General features: G+C 39.9%; 2 protein-coding genes across 2 annotated transcripts; both read right to left on the bottom strand.

The window, feature by feature from the left end:
* Nucleotides 1-783: 783 nt before the first annotated feature.
* Nucleotides 784-3,945, bottom strand: LOC123975970 (sperm acrosome membrane-associated protein 4-like). Its single transcript, XM_046057741.1, has 3 exons — nucleotides 3,876-3,945; nucleotides 2,300-2,410; nucleotides 784-1,218 (listed from the first exon to the last, which is right to left on the bottom strand). Exons 1-3 carry the CDS (start codon nucleotides 3,925-3,927, stop codon nucleotides 983-985), a joined length of 399 nt encoding a protein of 132 aa, XP_045913697.1. The 5' UTR covers nucleotides 3,928-3,945; the 3' UTR covers nucleotides 784-982.
* A 4,494-nt stretch (nucleotides 3,946-8,439) lies between these two features.
* On the bottom strand, nucleotides 8,440-13,499 carry LOC123976930 (sperm acrosome membrane-associated protein 4-like). Its single transcript, XM_046059336.1, has 4 exons — nucleotides 13,315-13,499; nucleotides 12,034-12,156; nucleotides 10,381-10,488; nucleotides 8,440-9,759 (listed from the first exon to the last, which is right to left on the bottom strand). The coding sequence occupies exons 2-4, from the start codon at nucleotides 12,083-12,085 to the stop codon at nucleotides 9,524-9,526; spliced, it is 396 nt and encodes a 131-aa protein (XP_045915292.1). The 5' UTR covers nucleotides 12,086-12,156; nucleotides 13,315-13,499; the 3' UTR covers nucleotides 8,440-9,523.
* Between the last annotated feature and the right edge of the window lie 5,217 nt (nucleotides 13,500-18,716).

Genomic DNA, 18,716 nt, shown 5'->3' with positions numbered 1-18,716 from the left:
AAAACTTTTGGTACACTGTCCGGGGTTCTTTACTATGGATGGATTTCTTATGCTGACTCCTAGGCATTTTATGCACCCATACTATAACTTTGTCTGACACTAAACTGATTAAAGTCAAGTTTCAGGGGCTTTATTTGTTAGTTGAGGAGAGGTGCAAAGTCCCTTCGACTGGAAGTCCTGCCATCTTCTTTTCTAATGAACTTTGTATGGCAACGTCCCAGTCTTCCATTGACTCATTGTGGGTTTAGGGGTTTAACTGGAGGCTCAAGCCATACCTCCTCACAACACACCCCCTGGTCTACAGGCCACAGCCAAGCCCTTAGCCAATAATATATGCCCCAAGTGCAGGATGGTCTGTCATCAAAAGTATTTTTATTGTTTTCCAGAAAATGATAAACTCTAAAATACAGCTAACAGTACCTACAAAATAACATTTTGTCATTGTTGCGCCAGATCCTGGCAAATGTGTAGCTGATGTAGAGCACAATGTGTTTAGCTAATGGATGTATGGATGCATGACGTTAAAAGAAGAGCAAGTAGCAGAGAAAACAAGTGTTTTTCAATGTTTTTCTTTATTTTCACAACCATTTTTGTCCATTAAGACACAAAGTAGTTAAAAGGATAAATACAATATGATTTTTAAAAAAACAAAAAAACAATGAAGATTTACGAACTGAATGTTTCCCTTGAACATCCCATTGCTCAACTACCATGGTGTGGACACCTTAGTTTTGGCTTTTATATAACTTGATATTATGGAAATGAACCCTCATATGACAAGACCTTAGTTATGAAAAACAAAGAGTGTCACAGAATATGAGCATATAAATAATGATACTAATAAACTCATTAGATCAAATAGTTTATTTTGATAGTGTGTTTGGTCTTCTAAAATGCCCCAATAGGTATAATGAATCATATGAACGGGTTTCAGGAGCAGCTGGAAGCAGCTAGCTGCTTATGGTGATTTGGCATTAGCATGTTACAGTATGCTTCCCCACATGGAGGCCAGGACGGCTACACCAATGGCAGCGGTGAGGGTCATCTTGGTGGATGGTGCTCCACTGGCCTGAACAGGGTTGCACTGGTCTGTTGAGCAGCAGGTGGTTTGTGTCGTGTAGGAGACACCCAACAGGCTGCTGGTGGTATTCGTGTTACAGCCAATGGATTCAAGGCAGCCCTGGGTGTTGAAGCCCACAGAGGTCAATCCTGTGAAAGCTGAGGAGAAATTATTGTGTTATAAAGTGGAAAGTAACTTGGTACATTTGATCAAATAATTTTTTAATAAATTTGATTGTTTCTATTTTACTCCACTATATGGAAATATTGCACTTTTTACTACACCACATTAACCGAAGCTGCTATAGTTACTAATATGTTTATAGTATTTTAAAAACACTTTTCTTATTTTACAGATTGAGATGTTACATTCAACACAAGATTGGCTCATGAACTTATTTCCTTCGCTTCATTACTTCTTTTCATTCCCTCTTTTCCTCCATTGATCTGAAAACATTAGGGCTGTCCCTGAATAGTCGAAGATTCAATTCTTCGAAGGGTGGAACCTGATTTGACTGTCAATCTCAGTTGAAGCTTTGCAGCAAAACGAGGATCATGCTAGTTTGGTGATATGGGGGTGCTCAACATCTGATTTTACATAGAACTACCAGTTTTCTTCCAATAAGTTAATATACAGCCTACTATAATATACATTTCAACATATCATGCTGTAAATAAATATGTAAATAGAAAAACCCTAACCCTCAAGGTAGGGGGTGAGTGCGGACATCTGTGTGTGTGTGTGTGTGTGTGTGTATGTGTGCAGTGGAAGAAGAGGAACACTTGCTGAAGAGATGCAGCCCCAGCCCCAGCCCCAGCCACCTTGCGTGACGTTCGGATCATTTATCACCACTGATGAACCACACAATGAATATTATATTGTTAATATTAATAGTAGCCTCTGTACAAGAATGGTGAATGGCAGGCGAGCAGACAGAAAAGGGTCAACCATAAGCCTCAGTTTAGCAGGAAATGTACAGTGTATGTTACTGCAGCTCTGCAGCTTCTCAAGATTAAAGTGGAGCTACTGTGTGTAACTCCACTTTCCACTATTAGGAAGTTACATACAGGATTTTATATACTATCCACAAAACATTGAGGAATTATATAAAGACAAGACATGATTATCTGGTTTGTATGTGTCACAGTATTTGGGAGTGATTTCAATTGATGCATGCATGGGCTGTTGTGTAATGTTTCAAGGTAAACGGTGTAAGCTTTTGGGCAATTAAGGACTTACTTGCTTTTCCAGTAAAGCAGAGGCTGGTGTTGCTTGTGCAGGTCACCTGAGAAGCGCTAAGGCAGTAGCCCAAAATACCGTTGCTGCATTTGTTGCAGGTCAGGGACTCCACTGAAACACAAATAAAGCACAAAAGTTAAAATGTTATCATCCACCAGTACTTCCATCTTGTTCCCTGTGTCTTCTGCTTTTTGTTCTCTGTCTCCTAATGTTCCTGTCAGTCTTCTGTCTGTTTCCCTGTGTTTGTGAGGGAGTGTCTGTCTGGACGTGGCAATGCTCTCCAGCTCCTGCCGCTGATCGATTCCTGCTAACCCAGCAGTATCTATCCTGGCTCTTCACTTCAGTATTGGCCAGATCATCAATTTGCCAACGTGGTACAAGTGCTATGGCCCTCTTTCTTTCTTTGAGTTTCTTACAAGTGATCTCATGTCTCTCTGTGCTCATATTCCACATTTACCTGAGATCTACTACAGCCTGTCTCACTCTGCATCAGTCAGCCTAATCTCCAGCCTGCTGCTGCTTGCTCTGCCTGCTGCTGCTAACCTTGGTCTACCATTACTTTGCTCACCACTGCTCACATCAACCATCCTTCCTAGTAGTAATAAACCATTTCTGAACTGTGATTAGCTTTGTAAGTTGTGCTTTTGGGTCCAGATTTCTCTGTGGTTACAGCAAAAATAAAAAAAATAAAATTTATATTGAGTATGTAGGAAGTCATCAAGTGTTCGTGTGGTTGAAGGGAACAGATTCAATCGGGAAGAAACTGTCTACAGATAAAATTAACAATCAAACAACATCTTACTTGTTTAATTAATTTAGGTCATTCATTTTCTTGATATTTTGACATCAACATGAATATTTTGGAAATAAATATATATATATGTTGAAATCAAACACTTGGACAGTAGCAGCGATGTATCAGTAAGTCTTTTTCCTGAACTTTAAGTTCAGTGAACATAGTTTGGGGAATTTGTGATACACCACACCCTGGGCTGTGGTGCAAGAAAAAGTTGTTAAACCCCACCCAAGTTAAAATAAACAATGAAGCTCTAACGTTCAATGATACTGTATGATTTGAAGGAAAATATGTGAGGGCTGTGATTTTATTTAAAAATCACACAAAGTAAACATTGTCTCATTACCCTGCCATTTATTTTACTGTCACCCCAATTCAGTGGAGGTGAATAGAGTTTCAATTGTGGTGGTCAAAGAATTGATAAATTATTAAATTAACGGTAATGTGTCTTTCTACAACAACCTGGACACTGTGGATAATCCAGAGACCTCTATTTTTTTTATCAAACTACTTTCTCCCGAAGAAATAGTCTGTCTAAAAGCTGTTGACCGTGAACTTTTACATTTATGTTTTATGACTGATGAGGTTTTCCTCTGTATTCATTCATTTGATTATTTTTTTTTTAATTATTCATCTCTGTTGTATTGGGATGCTGGTAGACTTTTCATGGTCAACATGTTTGCCAGAATTCTTTGTCCCTACTTTGTCTCTTATATATATTTTTTCCAGTAATACATTTGTGATCAATCATTGATAAACGCGATTATTATTGAATCTTACCCAGCATTAAAGATGCAAGAACTGCAATGACTCCAAATAGGATCTTTGCCATCTCTGTGTGTCGGTTTGGTTCTTAGCTTTGGCTCAAAGACAAAAAAAAAAACCTTCCATCCAGGTGATCGGATGCTGTGTTTAGTAAAGTGATGAGCCTGTTTGGTGAGGACAGACTTATATAGTTAGACAGGTGATGGGAGGGAAGAGAAGGATTTTGTCATGCCCGTTGTCTTCATCTTAAACTTGGAGTCACTGAAGGAAGAAATGTCAAGGATGACTAATGCATGGTGGAAGGTTTTAATTAAATGTCATGAGCTGTCAAAACTCTTTGTGCCTTTCATTCAAGTTAAAGAACGATTCATTAATCTCAGATTGAATCATAAGCTTAAGGTTCCTGTAACAGGGTAGACCTGTATCGGCCTGATTTTGAGTGCAATGATAGTGGGATGGGTGAGCACCTAGAGTGTGTGTGTGTGTTTGGTGGGTGTGGTTTTCACATGGGTTGATTGCATGGGGTTGGGCTGAAGGTGTGCTTGGATGAGACCTCCAATCTGCAGTCATTTAATTGGCCACACACTACGCTCAGTGAGTTTCTGTTTGTCTCCTGTGTACGGGTACAGATTTGTTGCATGTGGTAATGTTGAATGTCTTTTTCCCTGGGCATATGTTATGTGGGTTGGTGGCAGTGTCTGTCGTGTGGAATTGGGGTGGGTAGCTTTGTAAACTGCTAATGTGTAAATAGAGTTTCTGCTTGTCTCCTGTATACAGTGTGCGGGTGTGCTGAGGCTGCTGCTGGGATCGAAGATAGTGTGGTACACGGCTGGGTCGAAGTCTGGAGAGTTGCATGGTGCAAAGCAACAGCCACTTAGTGGAGTTACTTGAGGCTCCAGGCAGTGAGGAGGCCACAACCAACCAGCCTGTGACCAGCAGCAGACCAGACCTTGGCGTGTTGTTTGGCTTCGCCACACGCAGGGAACGGAAGTTGGGCACACCCAGATGCAAATGGCCTAATTCCATTCCATATATTTTGCACGGCTTGTTGTTGTTGTTGCCCACTTATTTTTCACCACTGGTTGGTCAATTCAGAACCAAAGGGAGCTGGTACATTCCCATGAAATGGAAGGCAGAGTGCTATTTGTGTTGACAGTAGCAAATAGCGCTGAATGTGCAGTTATGTAATTATTTGCCGAAGACAGCAGAACAGCAAAAACTCCCTTTTCTTTCAGCAAGGGCTTCATGAGTAATTTAATTTTCAGGCTGATCCAATCAGTGGCAGAGTAGGGCGGGTCATGCCTTTGCCATAGCAGGATTCGCAAATTTGCGCTCGGACCAGAATGGAAGCTCCCTGAGCGAATATGGCGGCCAGACCAAATACAACAGTCAAATGGAGGCCAGTTTGACAACAGGAAATACTGTATCAAGGCAGTTTTCCTGTTGGATTTGGCTGTTCTTGGCATACTTGACACACACACACATGCGCATTGACCCCCCCTTCCTTAAGGGTTATGGTTAAAATTCTAGATTTATTGATGCACTTTAAAAATATTAAAAGCTTTTTTCTTTTTTAATCTTTATTTACAGCATTACATGTAAATTATATAATAGGCCAATAATCTGTTTTTGTTCTGTTGTCTTGTCCTGTATCTTGTCTCCCTTATCCAATCTGTGTTCTTGATTCTAAGATTTGGGTTTTGCATCTACATTTTAGTTCTGTTCTGTTGAGTTTAGTTCACTGTGAGTTTACTTATTGATCTGTTATTTAGTCTGGGTTATTATTCATCTAGTTATCTGTCAGCTAGTGTATAATGGTGGTCTGGTATTTTCCTTATTTCCGTTCTGTTCGTTGTCTTGTGTTGTCCTGTTTCCTGGTTAGTTTTGTCTCTCTTCCCTACCCCGGTCTGTGTAACAGTTGGTCCATGTTTTCTGTTGGAGTTTTGTTCCTTGTCTTGTGTTCTCTGTTTAGCTTTATTTATTTCATTGTTCATTCGCTGGTTCTGTTTAGCTCACCTTTCCATCTGTCATGTATCTTAAGTTTAGTTCTGTGTCTTAGTTTGTCTGTGTTAAGTGTCCAGTAACCTAGGTTAGGTCTGTTCCCCCCCAGTTATCACTCTGCCTGCCTCTCTGTTCTTCCCTGCTGTCTTTCTGCCTGCCTTGTTAGCCCTGATCCCAGTCACCTGTGTTGCTCCCGCCCTGCTCATTAGTCCCTGTGTATATATGTTTGGTGTTTCTGTTCATTCCCTGTCTGGTCATTGTAGCGTCCATACGCACTGTCTAGTGTTGTTGGATGTTGTGTGTTCTGGAAGTTGCTGCATTACCTGTTCTGGTTTTTGGATGTACCAGTTTCCTGTACCTTTTTTTTTTGTTTGTTTGAGTTTTTGTTCATGCCTGTTTGTCTTGCCTTGGATTAAAAACCCTGGAACCTATCTCCGCTCCTGGTGTCTTGCATTTGGGCTCACACTCCTGCCTTGCACACCCAGCGATCGTGACAGTCACATAAAACGTTCAGTCATTTTTCTTGGCAGCCTTGTTAATTGAGTGAAGTGTCTGTCTAAATAATTGTTATGAGGTTGTCAAGCTCAGACACAGGAAGCAGGGAGTTGGATCCAGAATGCAGACACTAAGGCAACACTTCCTCTGGAAGCAAGACAGGTGAGCTGTTGGAGCTGCTGAAGGAAGTGATGGCTGCAGCAGCTTAGCAGGATCAGAGGGCTGTAGCAGATCAGGAGCATGAGGGTAGCTGTACCTCGGCAACTAATCATCAGCTTAGAAAAGGCAGGGGTTCCCTGTAGCTCAGCAGAGTCAGCAACCAATTCAACCACCAACCCATCAGCAAGAAGTTGTTGCAGTGCGGTGACTGAAGACTGTCAGTTCAGCAAAGACGGGGGGCATCTGCAGTTCTGTGACAAGGGCAGGAGATCTCTGCAGCTTAGCAGAGTAAGGGGGGTTTGAGTTTGTAAATGGTGGGTTTTAAATATTGCGTCTAAGGAATTGTGGGACAATTCTTTCTTTTTGTAAAGGAAGGTCAGGTGTGCCCTAGACTAAAAGATTTGCAAGGAAGCATTGAAGCACTTTCCTTTTCATTTAGAGAATTCAACCTGCTCTTATCATGGCTTCCACAGAGATACTTCCAGTTCGCTTCACTCAGTTAGGAAACTTCCTAAGCAATATAAATGAGGCCTCTGTTCCAACCTCTATACTGTATCCATCAGTGTATGTGATACTGCATCCGTTCTCAAAAACACAATCGATTTTTAAGTAATAGTTTTGATGCACAAATTTGTAGCAGAGTTTCAGCCATTTGACTACTCCACTCTAATGTAAACTGAGACAGGAACAAGTAAGTTCTAGGGCTTACCCCTAATTAACACGACAATTATTTTATCTCACGTTAAGGCAACTTTTATTATTATTTTGAATGTCAGTTGCTCACTGGCTCTGAAAACACATACAGTCAAACCATGGGTCACAGGAGGCGTGGGATGTTGATCAGCCTGCAAATCACCCACCCAAACAAGCAGTAGAGGGAAGCTTCGGCAGGCTATGCTGTATGCAGCGTGCGGGAGAAGTAGATAAACAAAAGCAAGACAAGCGAATAAATGCCATAGCAAAGTGGATAGCTACACAGTGCATGCTGATTAGTATTGGGGAAAATGTCAGTCTTAAGAATGTCCTTAAAATCACAACGTAGTCGCTTGCTCCGCAGGGTTGCTCTTTGCTCCAGTGAACAGAAAGGGATACGGCTCTCCACCAGTAAACGGCAGTTTGGCTACTGCTATCCATACTATCCAAATAGTAACCAAAAAAAACAAGAAAATAGATTTATATATGTTAACCTGTTGCCTGTTATGATCGTGACTCTGGACTCTTAACTTGTTTTAACAAGCTAGAAGCTGGCAGTGGCAAATAGCTTTGGTTTTATATTTGCTTACATTAATGTTTAAGTTAAGATTTACAAGAAATATTTTATTGCTTCTGTGTAAAGGGAATACTGCTGGTAAAAAGCACCTTATTTGTTTAAAGTGTTTGCAAACCCCATGTTATTGCAATTTTGTGTATACAGCAGAACATTTAAATTAAAAGTGCGCAATACACTACATTAGAATTCATTATTCAATTTTGCTCATATCTTACCACTCATGAAGTATCCTACAGGTTTTCCATTCTTTCCAAAGTCCATTGTTTTTATAGAGACTGGTTGGGGGTTTTAACTGTTCACTTAAACTATGCACCCATGTTGTACCTTTTATGGGAATAGATGACTATCTCTACCACAAAACAAAACTTTCCAAGTTACTGTAGCTGTAACATTGGTTTTCATGGGAACGCAGCCATCGAGGTTTTCATCATACAGAAGTGGCCGTGGTTTAATTTAGAATTGGTTGGAAAAACAACAGATGTCTCTCGCCCAATGTCGCCCAAAAAATCTCGTTTCTCAACCACCATGGTGTAGACACCTTAGTTCTGGCTTTTATACCTTGATATTATAGAAATGAACCTTGACAAGACCTTAGTTATGAAAAACAGAGTATCACAGAACATGAGCATATAAATAATCATACTTATAAACTCCAAAGGTCCAAATAGTTTATTTTTAATAATTAATTAATAATTTTTGTAAAGCCCTGATTGGTATAATGAATCATATGAATGGGTTTCAGGAGCAGCTGGAAGCAGCTAGCTGCTTATGGTAGTTTAGCATTAGCATGTTACAGTATGCTTCCCCACATGGAGGCCAGGACGGCTACACCAATGTCAGCGGTGAGGGTCATCTTTGTGGATGGAGCTCCGCTGATTGTAACTGGGTTGCACTTGTCTGTTGAGCAGCAGGTGGTTTTGGGTTGTGTAGGAGACACCCAGCAGGAGTATGCCACATCATGTAGCACTTCATTTCTTGATGTTGCTGTTGTTAGATGAACAATTAAATATTTGCAATACCATATGTTTTATTCAATAATTAATTAAATATAATTTCTTAATATATCTATCGTAAGAAACCTTATTTCTTGACTGGCCACTCTTTCCTGTCCCAGAGGATGACATCTTTTTTCCTGGAGTGTCCAAAAATCTGATTTGGGTTTACAGACTGAATGTACCGTAACATTTGTCAGGCACAAAGTGTTGCAAGCAACCATGCCACAGACAGACCAAGAGATCCACTGCAAGCTAGAGGAGAAAACACAAGATTGCCTGATTGCTGTTCTGTTCTCCACTTCACTCTCATTGAGTTTTTTCTTTTCTCATAAGAGTAGTTGATGCTTCTTTATTTTCACATCAATGTTTGTTTAGTAGGACAGAAAGTAGTTAAAAGGATAAATACAATATAAAACAAAGCAAAGCAAGGTAGATTTACGAACTCAATGTTTCCCTGAAACATCACATTGCTCAACTACCATGTTGTGGACACCTTAGTTTTGGCTTTAATATAACTTGTCATTATAGAAATGAACCCTGACATGACAAGACCTTAGTTATGAAAAACAAAGAGTGTCACAGAACATGAGCATTATAAAAATCATATATATAAACTCATAGGATCAAATGTGATCAAAAGTGTTTGGTCTTGTAAAACCCTGATTGGTATAATGAATCATATGAATGGGTTTCAGGAGCAGCTGGAAGCAGCGAGCTGCTTATGGTGATTTAGCATTAGCATGTTACAGTATGCTTCCCCACATGGAAGCCAGGACGGCTACACCAATGGCAGCGGTCAGGGTCATCTTGGTGGATGGGGCGCCACTGGTCTGAACAGGGTTGCACTTGTCTGTTGAGCAGCAGGTGGTTTGGGTCGTGTAGGAGACACCCAGCAGGCTGCCGTTGTTGGTCACATTACAGCTGGTGGGTTCAAGGCAGCCCTGGGTGTTGAAGCCCACAGAGGTCAATCCTGTGAAAGCTGAGGAGAAATTATTGTGTTAGAAAGTGGAAAGTAACTTCGTATATTTAAGCAAATAATTTGAGTGTCTCCTTCTTTTTTTTTACTGCATTACTTTTTACTCCACTATACGAAAATATTGCACTTTTTACTGCACCACATTAACCAAAGCTGCTATAGTTATTTATATGTTAAAGTTTTTATATACACTTTCCTTAATATGCAGATTCAGATGTTACATTCAACATGAGATAAGCTCATAAAATCACTCATTACTTATTAACACATTATTTCCTTCGTTTCATTACTTCTTTTGTTCCCTATTTTTATTCATTGATCTGAAAAGATTAAACACCCCAAAACTGGAAATACACCTGACAGTGAAATGTTTTAGTTTTTTTTTTTGCTACTACTTTTTATAGCTACTTTTGAACTAGCATGCAGGACTAATTTCCCAGTGTGGCACAGCTAGTATTATTTAAGAGCTTATATACAGGATTTTATACATTGTATACACAAAACATTAAGGAATTACTACAACGAATCATATAAAGACAGGACAGCGATTTTAAATGCCTGTGCTGTGGTGTAATATTTGAAGAGACAGGGTGTAAGCTTTTGGGTAATGAGGAGGTGACTTACTTGCTTTTCCAGTAAAGCAGACGCTGGTGTTGCTGCAGGTCGCTGTAGAAGTGCTTAAGCAGAAGCCCAACAGACCATAATTGCATTGGTTGCAGGTTAGGGACTCCGCTGAAAAAGACAGGTAAAAATGCAAAAGTTAAAATCTAAAAACACCATATGTTGAATATATAAAAAGTCATCAAATGTTTGTGTGGTTGAAGGGAACAGAAAAGTTGCTCATAACAGGTTGAGTCAGTCAAGCTAATGCAACCTTAAACTGTATGTGGAGCTGAAATGAATATGACCCTACTTGCTTTAATGGATTTAGGTCATTCATATTCTTGATCTCAACATTTACTACACAAATACTTGAAGACCTTTCTAAAACCTTAATTCTTACCGATAATTTTCTTTTATGTCAGTGATTGTTTTTTAAGAGTTGGTGTTAATGTTGTTTTAAAATCAAACATTTTTGGACATCCAATCCATTTTATTTGTAAAGCACATTTTAAAAAACAAAGGTGTACGAAATGCTGCATAAGGGATAAAACATACTGTAAAACTGTTTAGTCTTTTTTCTTGACTATTGAGTTTAGCTGACATTGGTTTGGGGAATTGCTTCTCCACCACACCCTGGGCTGTGGTACAAGAATTTGTTGTTAAACCCCGCCCAACTTCAATAAACAATGAAACTCCAATTTTCAACTATGCTGTATGATTTAAAGGAAAATATGTGCAAGGTGTGATAATATGCTAATCAGTGGTGCGCTTTAACTAAATGGGTACTTAAAGTAGTTTTTGAGTGAGGGTTGAAAAATAGTCAAAGGGATGTGATTTTTTTTCACACAAAGTAAACATATTGTCTCATTTGCCTGCTTTAAGATGGTTTGCTTTCACCCCAATTGAATGGAGGTGAATAGAATTTTAGGTGTGTTGTTGAAAGCATTGATAAATAAGCATTGTGTCTTTCTAGAAACAACCTGGACACTGGATGATCCCCAGACCTCCATTTTTCAACAACTTTCTTCTTAAGAAATAGTCCCTTAGAATATTGTTGACAGTGATTTTTTTTTACGTTATGACTGATAACGTATCTGTATTTTTTCATTCATTTTAAGTTCAAACAAAATTTGATTCACCTCCGTTGTGTTAGGATGGCGGCTCAGTGGTCAATATCTCAAAATCTAGGTAGAGTCAAGTAGTCAAGTAAGAAAATGTATTTGTTTATAATTTCGGTGAACTGACTCCTTTAATAAAAAGTCTTTCTCATAGAACCCGAAATGTCTTTAGCTACATGTTAGAAACACTTCATAAGTTCATTATGTCTTAAAAAAATACATCAGGTGACATAGTCTCAGGATACACTTGTTAAAGAAGAGCATGGATAAAATTGATTGAACTCCCTTTTGCCAAAATACTTTAACACTGCTTTCACCAAAACGAAAACTGTATATGCCTTGGTTTGAAAATAAATGACCTGTGATACTTCTTTAATGAACTATGATTCAGTTGAGTGATAAAACAAAAGTAATAATAGTATAATCAAATGAATAACAATTCCTGAAATCTAAAATGTGCACAAAATAAAGTTTCTTTACAATACTATATATAACTTTCTTCTTGTAATACATTTGTGACCATTAATTAATAAACCCGATTATTGTTTAATCTTACCCAGCATTAAAGATGCAACAACTGCAATGACTCCAAATAGGATCTTTGCCATCTCGGTGTGTCGGTTTGGTTCTTGGTTTTCGGCGCAAAGACTAAATAGACTTCCTCCCAGGTGACTGGATGCTGTGTGTAGTAAAAACTGATGAGCCTGTTTGGACTTATATAGTGAGACATGTGATGGGAGGGGACAAGAAGGGTTTTTTTAGGCCTACTGTCTTCATCTTTACCTCAGGGAAGGAGTGTCAATAATGGCTAATTGAGATCGGGGCGGACTGGAATGATAATTCGGACAGGGAATCTTTTGTCAGTCCAGGCTAGGGTTGGGTATCGTTTAAAATTATACGATACCAGTACCAAAACCAGTACCCTTAAAGTGATACCGATATCAATAGAGTACTTCATTTGATACCTTGCATAAAATGCCACCTGTTGACGGCATAGTAGTTGATTGGTAGCCTATTATTATTTTTATTGTTATGGATAAGCAAGGTTTTCTTATTTTTTCTTGTTTCAAATAATTGTTACATAAAATGTATTGGGAAATTATCAGATCGTTTCCTCATCCTAATTAGGTCATCCTCACTGGTAGCCCATAAGGGGAAATACTACAGCTTGCTGTTTTTTTTATATGTGAATGAGAGAGGAGTGAAATACTTCAGTGACCAAATAAGTTGTGGAAAACGAATTTAAGGTATTTTTTGATACCTGTGTTGAAAGACAACAAGTTAACTTTTGATCAATAAACTGAATTGAAAGATCCTTTTCCTTTATTGGTGAGTCACAAACCTCCTCCAAAAATGACAGTCACAAGCATTAAACAAGAAAGGAGTCTGTTTAAACAAGTCACTTAACTACACTAAAGACACAAACAGAGGAAAAGAGAGGCTGCACGTCCAGCCGATCAAACCAACTACATCTGAAGCAGCCGCAGCTGCAGCCGGAGGCTCCGTGAGTAAAATCAGCTGATCGCTGCTGTGCCACAAACGCATTTTATTGACGTGATGGAACGCAGTGATCAGTGACAACTGATGTGAATAGCAAATAAAAATGTACAGAGAAGTGTTAAATGATACCAGAAGATGAAACCAAAGGAAAACCAAGCTTGTGGTGATAAACTTGCAACTGTGACGAACATGACTGAGACCGCACCGAAGGTGAACAGCTGTTAAGATCAGGCATGGACTCTTTCTTTCTTTGTATTTTTTTTTTGTGTTTGGCTGCAAGCAAAACCATAGAAATGGTAATTTTTTGCCACGATCTAGTTACAAAAATTAGGCCTACTGGTTTGACTGGAGATGTTTCGATTCCACTCGATCCTGGGCTGTTTTAAGCGTCACCCATCCCTAGTCCAGACCAATCTCCACATTTACTCCAGTCACAGCAGACCACATATCATGTAAGCACTTGGTTGATATTTTATTTTTAGTTAAAAACAAACATATACAAATAGTAAGAAACAGCCTAGAACAAAAACATCAGATTTCCTCCTGTTCTGAATGTTCTGTTTTGAACTGCTTTTTCTATCAACGGCTCCAAGCGGACTACCAGCTCTGACGCAGAGTAGCATATAGCATTAGCTCCTTAGCCTGAACTAACTCGGTCACGTCGAGCCAGGTGGCGTGGTTTCAGCAACCAGTGACCTCAGCTCCACTCCCACCTCTTTGCCCATTTTGGTTATCCGGCAGTGATGTACGGTGACGCACTGCCAAGATGATGACAGCCAGCTCGGCCGAAAAAGAGCAACAACAATTTAACCACGTAGCCTATGTAATTACACTGTAGTAGAAGCACAAAAAGCAAGCACTAATCACCAAATCAACAAAATCTAAAGAGTCAGCAAAATCAGGCAGGTAAAACACGATAGAACAAAATCAGGTCTTAACTGTGAATAAGGTAGTAGAAGCACAAAAAGGACATTATTAAAACAAGTCATCAACATGGGGCAGGCTACTTGCTCCCCTGCTGAAATGCTTCTGAGACTCTCTCAGTGGAAGTTGACACCAGGCAGAAGATGAATCAAAAATGCGGTACAGGCGCTGCCTGTGTGAGTCTGGCAAATAAGTTTGCCTATTGTTTATGATTTATATATTTTCTAAATGTATCTACTGAGAGTATTGTGTTTTTTGTTGGTAATTGTTATTCTTGTGGTGGTTTACCATTGAGTGAAGTGACTGTTTCATTTGATAAGCACAGCTGAACTTCTTTTTGGTTGGAAGTGAACTGTATGTAGCTTTTTCCATCCGGCGTGTCTTCAATCAGCTGACATGAACTTCGCGGCCCAGGTAGGGAGCCCCCCATCTAGCTGGGGTACTTGGCAGGCTGCCCACATGCACCCATGCTGCCTCCACTTATGCTCCCACCTGGCAGAAACAAGTATACAGGTCTTTTTTTCCCCAGATTATTTACATACATATGCTTCTCCTGCTTTTCTAAATAGCATTATTACTGCATGCTAAATTAATCACAATAAGGTTTGGCTTAGGCCTAAAGCACCTCAAGCTGCGCCTCCATAATCTTTGCCCCCTCAAGCCGCACCCCAGAGTGGTACAGTCTGTTATGATTGAATTCCTGCCTGATTTGTACCATGCATGTATGAACATTGTACAGTAGGTGACAGAAGCCAGTGATTTAAAAAAATGCGCATATCTATTATCATCAATACACACGCTGAAAGTTGCATTTACCGAGACGTAGCTATGACGAAGCTGTCATAAAATTGGTTGAAAAAAAACACAGATGTGCCTAGCATGTACCCTGCCTCTTGCCCAGTGTCAGCTGGGATTGGCTGCACTGCAAATATGAGCACATTTAGCTAATGGATGGATGGATAGATGACAGCAGGGTTGTTTTTCTTTATTTTCACATACATTTTTTTGACCATTAACACACAAAGTAGTTTAAAGGATAAATAAATTATGATTTAACAAAAACAAGGCAAAACCAGGAAAGTTTATGAACTCAGTGTTTTACTTAAAAATCTCATTGCTCAACTACCATATGTTGTTATGTACCATAATGTACACACCTTAGTTTTGGCTATTATACAGTATAACTTAATATTATAGAAATGAACCCTGACATGACAAGAACTTAGTGATGAAAAACAAATGTGTCACAGAATATGAAAATATAAATAATTATACGTATAAATTCATAAGGTAAAATAGTTTATTTTTGAGAGTGCTTTTGCTTTCTTGTAAAGATGCTGCTTGGTATAATGAATCATATAAATGGGATTCAGGAGCAGCTGGAAGCAGCTAGCTGCTTATTGTGATTGAACATTAGCATATTACAGTATGCTTCCCCACATGAAGGCCAGGACAGCTACACCAATGGCAGCGGTGAGGGTTATCTTGGTGGATGGAGCGCCGCTGATCTGAGCGGGGTTACATTGGTCTGTTGAGCAGCAGAGGGTTACGACTGTGTAGGAGACACCCAGCAGGCTTTCGGTTGTGGTCAAGTTGCAGGCACTAGTTCGAAGGCATCCCTGGATGTTGAAGCCCACAGAGGACAATCCTGTGAAAGCTGAGGAGAAATTATTGTGTTAGAAAGTAAATTAGTACATTTAAGTAAATAATTTCAGTGTATCTATTTTATTACTGTGTTACTTTTTACCCCACTATATTCATATTCAGATTAATTTTTTATTATCCTGAGTGGAGGAAATTTGTTTTTACAGTGAATTCTACAGACAAACTACATATAGTACACATATACAAACAATGTACACATATCTACAAATATAACACAGGGGTGACGTTATTAACTTGTCTGTGACTTTAATGCTCTTATAGCACAGGGTACAAAACTTTTTCCAAAGCGTGCCTTTTTGTAGAACAGCTGTCTGTATCTACGGCCAGATGGGAGAAGGGTGAAGGATGAGTTGAGAGGGTGTCTGGGATTTTGTAATATGGTAGTGGCTCTACAAGCAGTGGCAGTATGAATGAGGACTGGCAGGTTGGGAGAGGGAAGACCTATTCTTTTGGAGGAAGTGTTGGTGATTTTAAGAAACTTATTGCTATTGGAGAGAGAGAGCATGGAGAAGTAGCACATTACAAGAGGATAGGTTCAATGATACTACGGTACAGGAGAAGCAGTAAGTGTGGTTTGAATGAGTCCTTGTTGACAGCGTCTGTGAATGTCTGTGATGTGGTGATCAAAACTCAGTTAATTGCCCATAGTGATGCCAAGGTACCTGAGCTGGGAGAGGGAAGACCTATTCTGTCAACAGTTTCCACTGGCTGGCTGTTTATGGAGATGGGGCAGGGTGGAGAGTTTACGGCGTGTGTCCAGGATGAGTTCCTTTGTTATGGTGACGTCGAGGAGGAGGTAACTGTCTTTACACCATTGGGTGGAGTAAATGTAAATGCTCCGTATTTGTATAGCGTCTTTCTAGTCTTTTCGACCACTCAAAGCGCTTTTACACTACCTCACATTTACCATTCACACACTGAGTTTCTGTTGACCCTAAGTGCTCAAACAGAAATTAACATTCACACACATTCATATACTGGCGGAACAGCTACCAGAGGCAATTTGGGGGTTCAGTATCTTTTCCAAGGACATTTCGACATGCAGCCTGGAGAAGCCTGGGATTAAACCACCGACCTTCCGATTAACGGCCAACCCGCTCTACCTCCTGAGCCACAGCCGCCCCTATTATTGTGTTAATAGTGAAGTGGGCAAGGGATGGCTGTAACTGATTCTGTTAGAGAGAAGGGCAAGTCTGGTTTGAAGTATTTGGAAATGGGAGATGAGCTAAGACGACTGGTGTACAGAGTGTAGAGAAAGGGGCTGAGGACGCAGCCTTGGGGGGTAATGGTGGTGGATGTGGTGCTTCCGGGGGCGGAGCTAGACTCTCAGCACAGTAGGGGTGGAGCTTCATCACGGGGCACACCTGCTACCAAGTCATTTAAACCAAGTTTACATGACCCTAGACTCACTCCAAAAGTCCACTGAGTCTGTCTGCGTTGCTGCTGCAGGAGCTGATCAAAGCCATTCTAGTAAATGTGTGTTCTCACACCAGAAGCACTGCAGTGCATCCCAGAAACGTCCCAGCGTCAAGCAGCACAGAGCAGATGAACCGGGCAGGAAGTCAGACACAGAATCTGGTCAATTTTCAAAATGAAATACCCGGCACAGACTCCCGATCGTATATCAACAATCAATACAGTTAAATCAAACAAAAAAGAAACAATTTAACTACGCAGCCTACTTAGTCATAGTAGAAGCACAAAAAGCAAGCACTAATTACTGAGTCAACAAAATCTAAATGTGTCAGCAAACTCCAGCAGGCAAAACGTTCTTATTCTGAATGCTCCCTGTGGTAGTTGCTTGATGCACCCGCAAGACAAGGAACGAAAGAGGGCCACAGAGAGCACTGAAGAATGGAGTAGAAGCACAAAACGGACACACTGTATTAAACACAAGTTATTAACGTGGGGCAGGCCACACGTTTCGCTGCTGAAATGCTTCTGAGAGGCTTCCAGTGGAAGTTGATGCAGTAAAAAAAACGCTGCGCACACGCAGCCTATGTCCGTCCCTGCATGATGGTGAAGGGTGAAGTTTTGTTGAAATGTGCTTAAGTTTGCCATTTGTTTGAAATACAAATGTTGCTTCATGATTTATGTTCATTAAAACGTGTCTCCTTAGAATATAGTGTCTTTGTTGGTAATTGTCATTCTTGTGGTGGTTTACCATTGAAACCATGAGTGAAGGGACTGTTTCATTTGATAAGAGTAGCTGAATTTTCCCAGTACAGTGGAGTTGCATGTTGTGTTGTTGTTTGTCCATGTCCTCAATGATCAACTGAGCAAAACTTCATGGTCCACGTTGGGGGTCCTCTACCAGCTAGGTCAGCCACCCCCATGCACCCATGCAACTTCTGATTATGGGTGCTTCCCACCCTCACTGCCTGTGATCTGTTACTTAAGAAATTATGGATCCAACGAATGAGGAGAGGTGGCACATGGATGTGGTATATGGAAACGGTATATGGAAATATACCACATACTTTATACATTTTTTTCTGTATGTATTTATTTTTTATATCTGATATACTTTCTGACCAAATATATATATATAATACTTTTTACTGCACTAAATTCACCTAAGTTGCTATAGTTATACACTTTACTTGTTTTGTAGATCCAGAAGTTTTGTCCAACATGAGATAAGATAAGATAAAATCACTAATACCTCTGAAAATATATTAACCCCCCCCCCCCCAAAAAAAAGTTTTTGCTCACACTGAATCATATAAAGATTGAACATGACTGTCTGATCTGGTCTGTACGTGTGACTTGTCTAATTATTTAGGAGTGATTTTAAATGAGGCATGCCTGTGCTGTCGTGTTTCAAGGGAAAGGGTGCAAACTTATGTGCAATTAGGAGGTGACTTACTTGCTTTTCCAGTAAAGCAGGTGGTGTTGGTGAAGCAGGTCACTGTAGAAGTGGTCAAGCAGAAGCCCCCCAGACCTGCTGCATTGGTTGCAGGTCAGGGACTCCACTGAAATGAAAGCGCAAAAGTTAAAATCAAAAAACACTTAATGTTGAATATGTAAAAAGTCATCAAATGCTTGTGTGATTGAAGGGAACAGAAATGTAGCTCATAACAGATTGATTCAGTCAAGATAATACAACCTTAACACTGGAGCTGAAATGTATTGACTAATTTCTTCCAA

The sequence above is a fragment of the Micropterus dolomieu genome, linkage group LG09 (genome assembly GCF_021292245.1).
Source record: "Micropterus dolomieu isolate WLL.071019.BEF.003 ecotype Adirondacks linkage group LG09, ASM2129224v1, whole genome shotgun sequence".
Taxonomy (NCBI): Eukaryota; Metazoa; Chordata; class Actinopteri; order Centrarchiformes; family Centrarchidae; genus Micropterus; species Micropterus dolomieu.
Note: the sequence above shows the minus strand (reverse complement) of the source record. Positions and strands in the feature narration are given on the sequence as shown.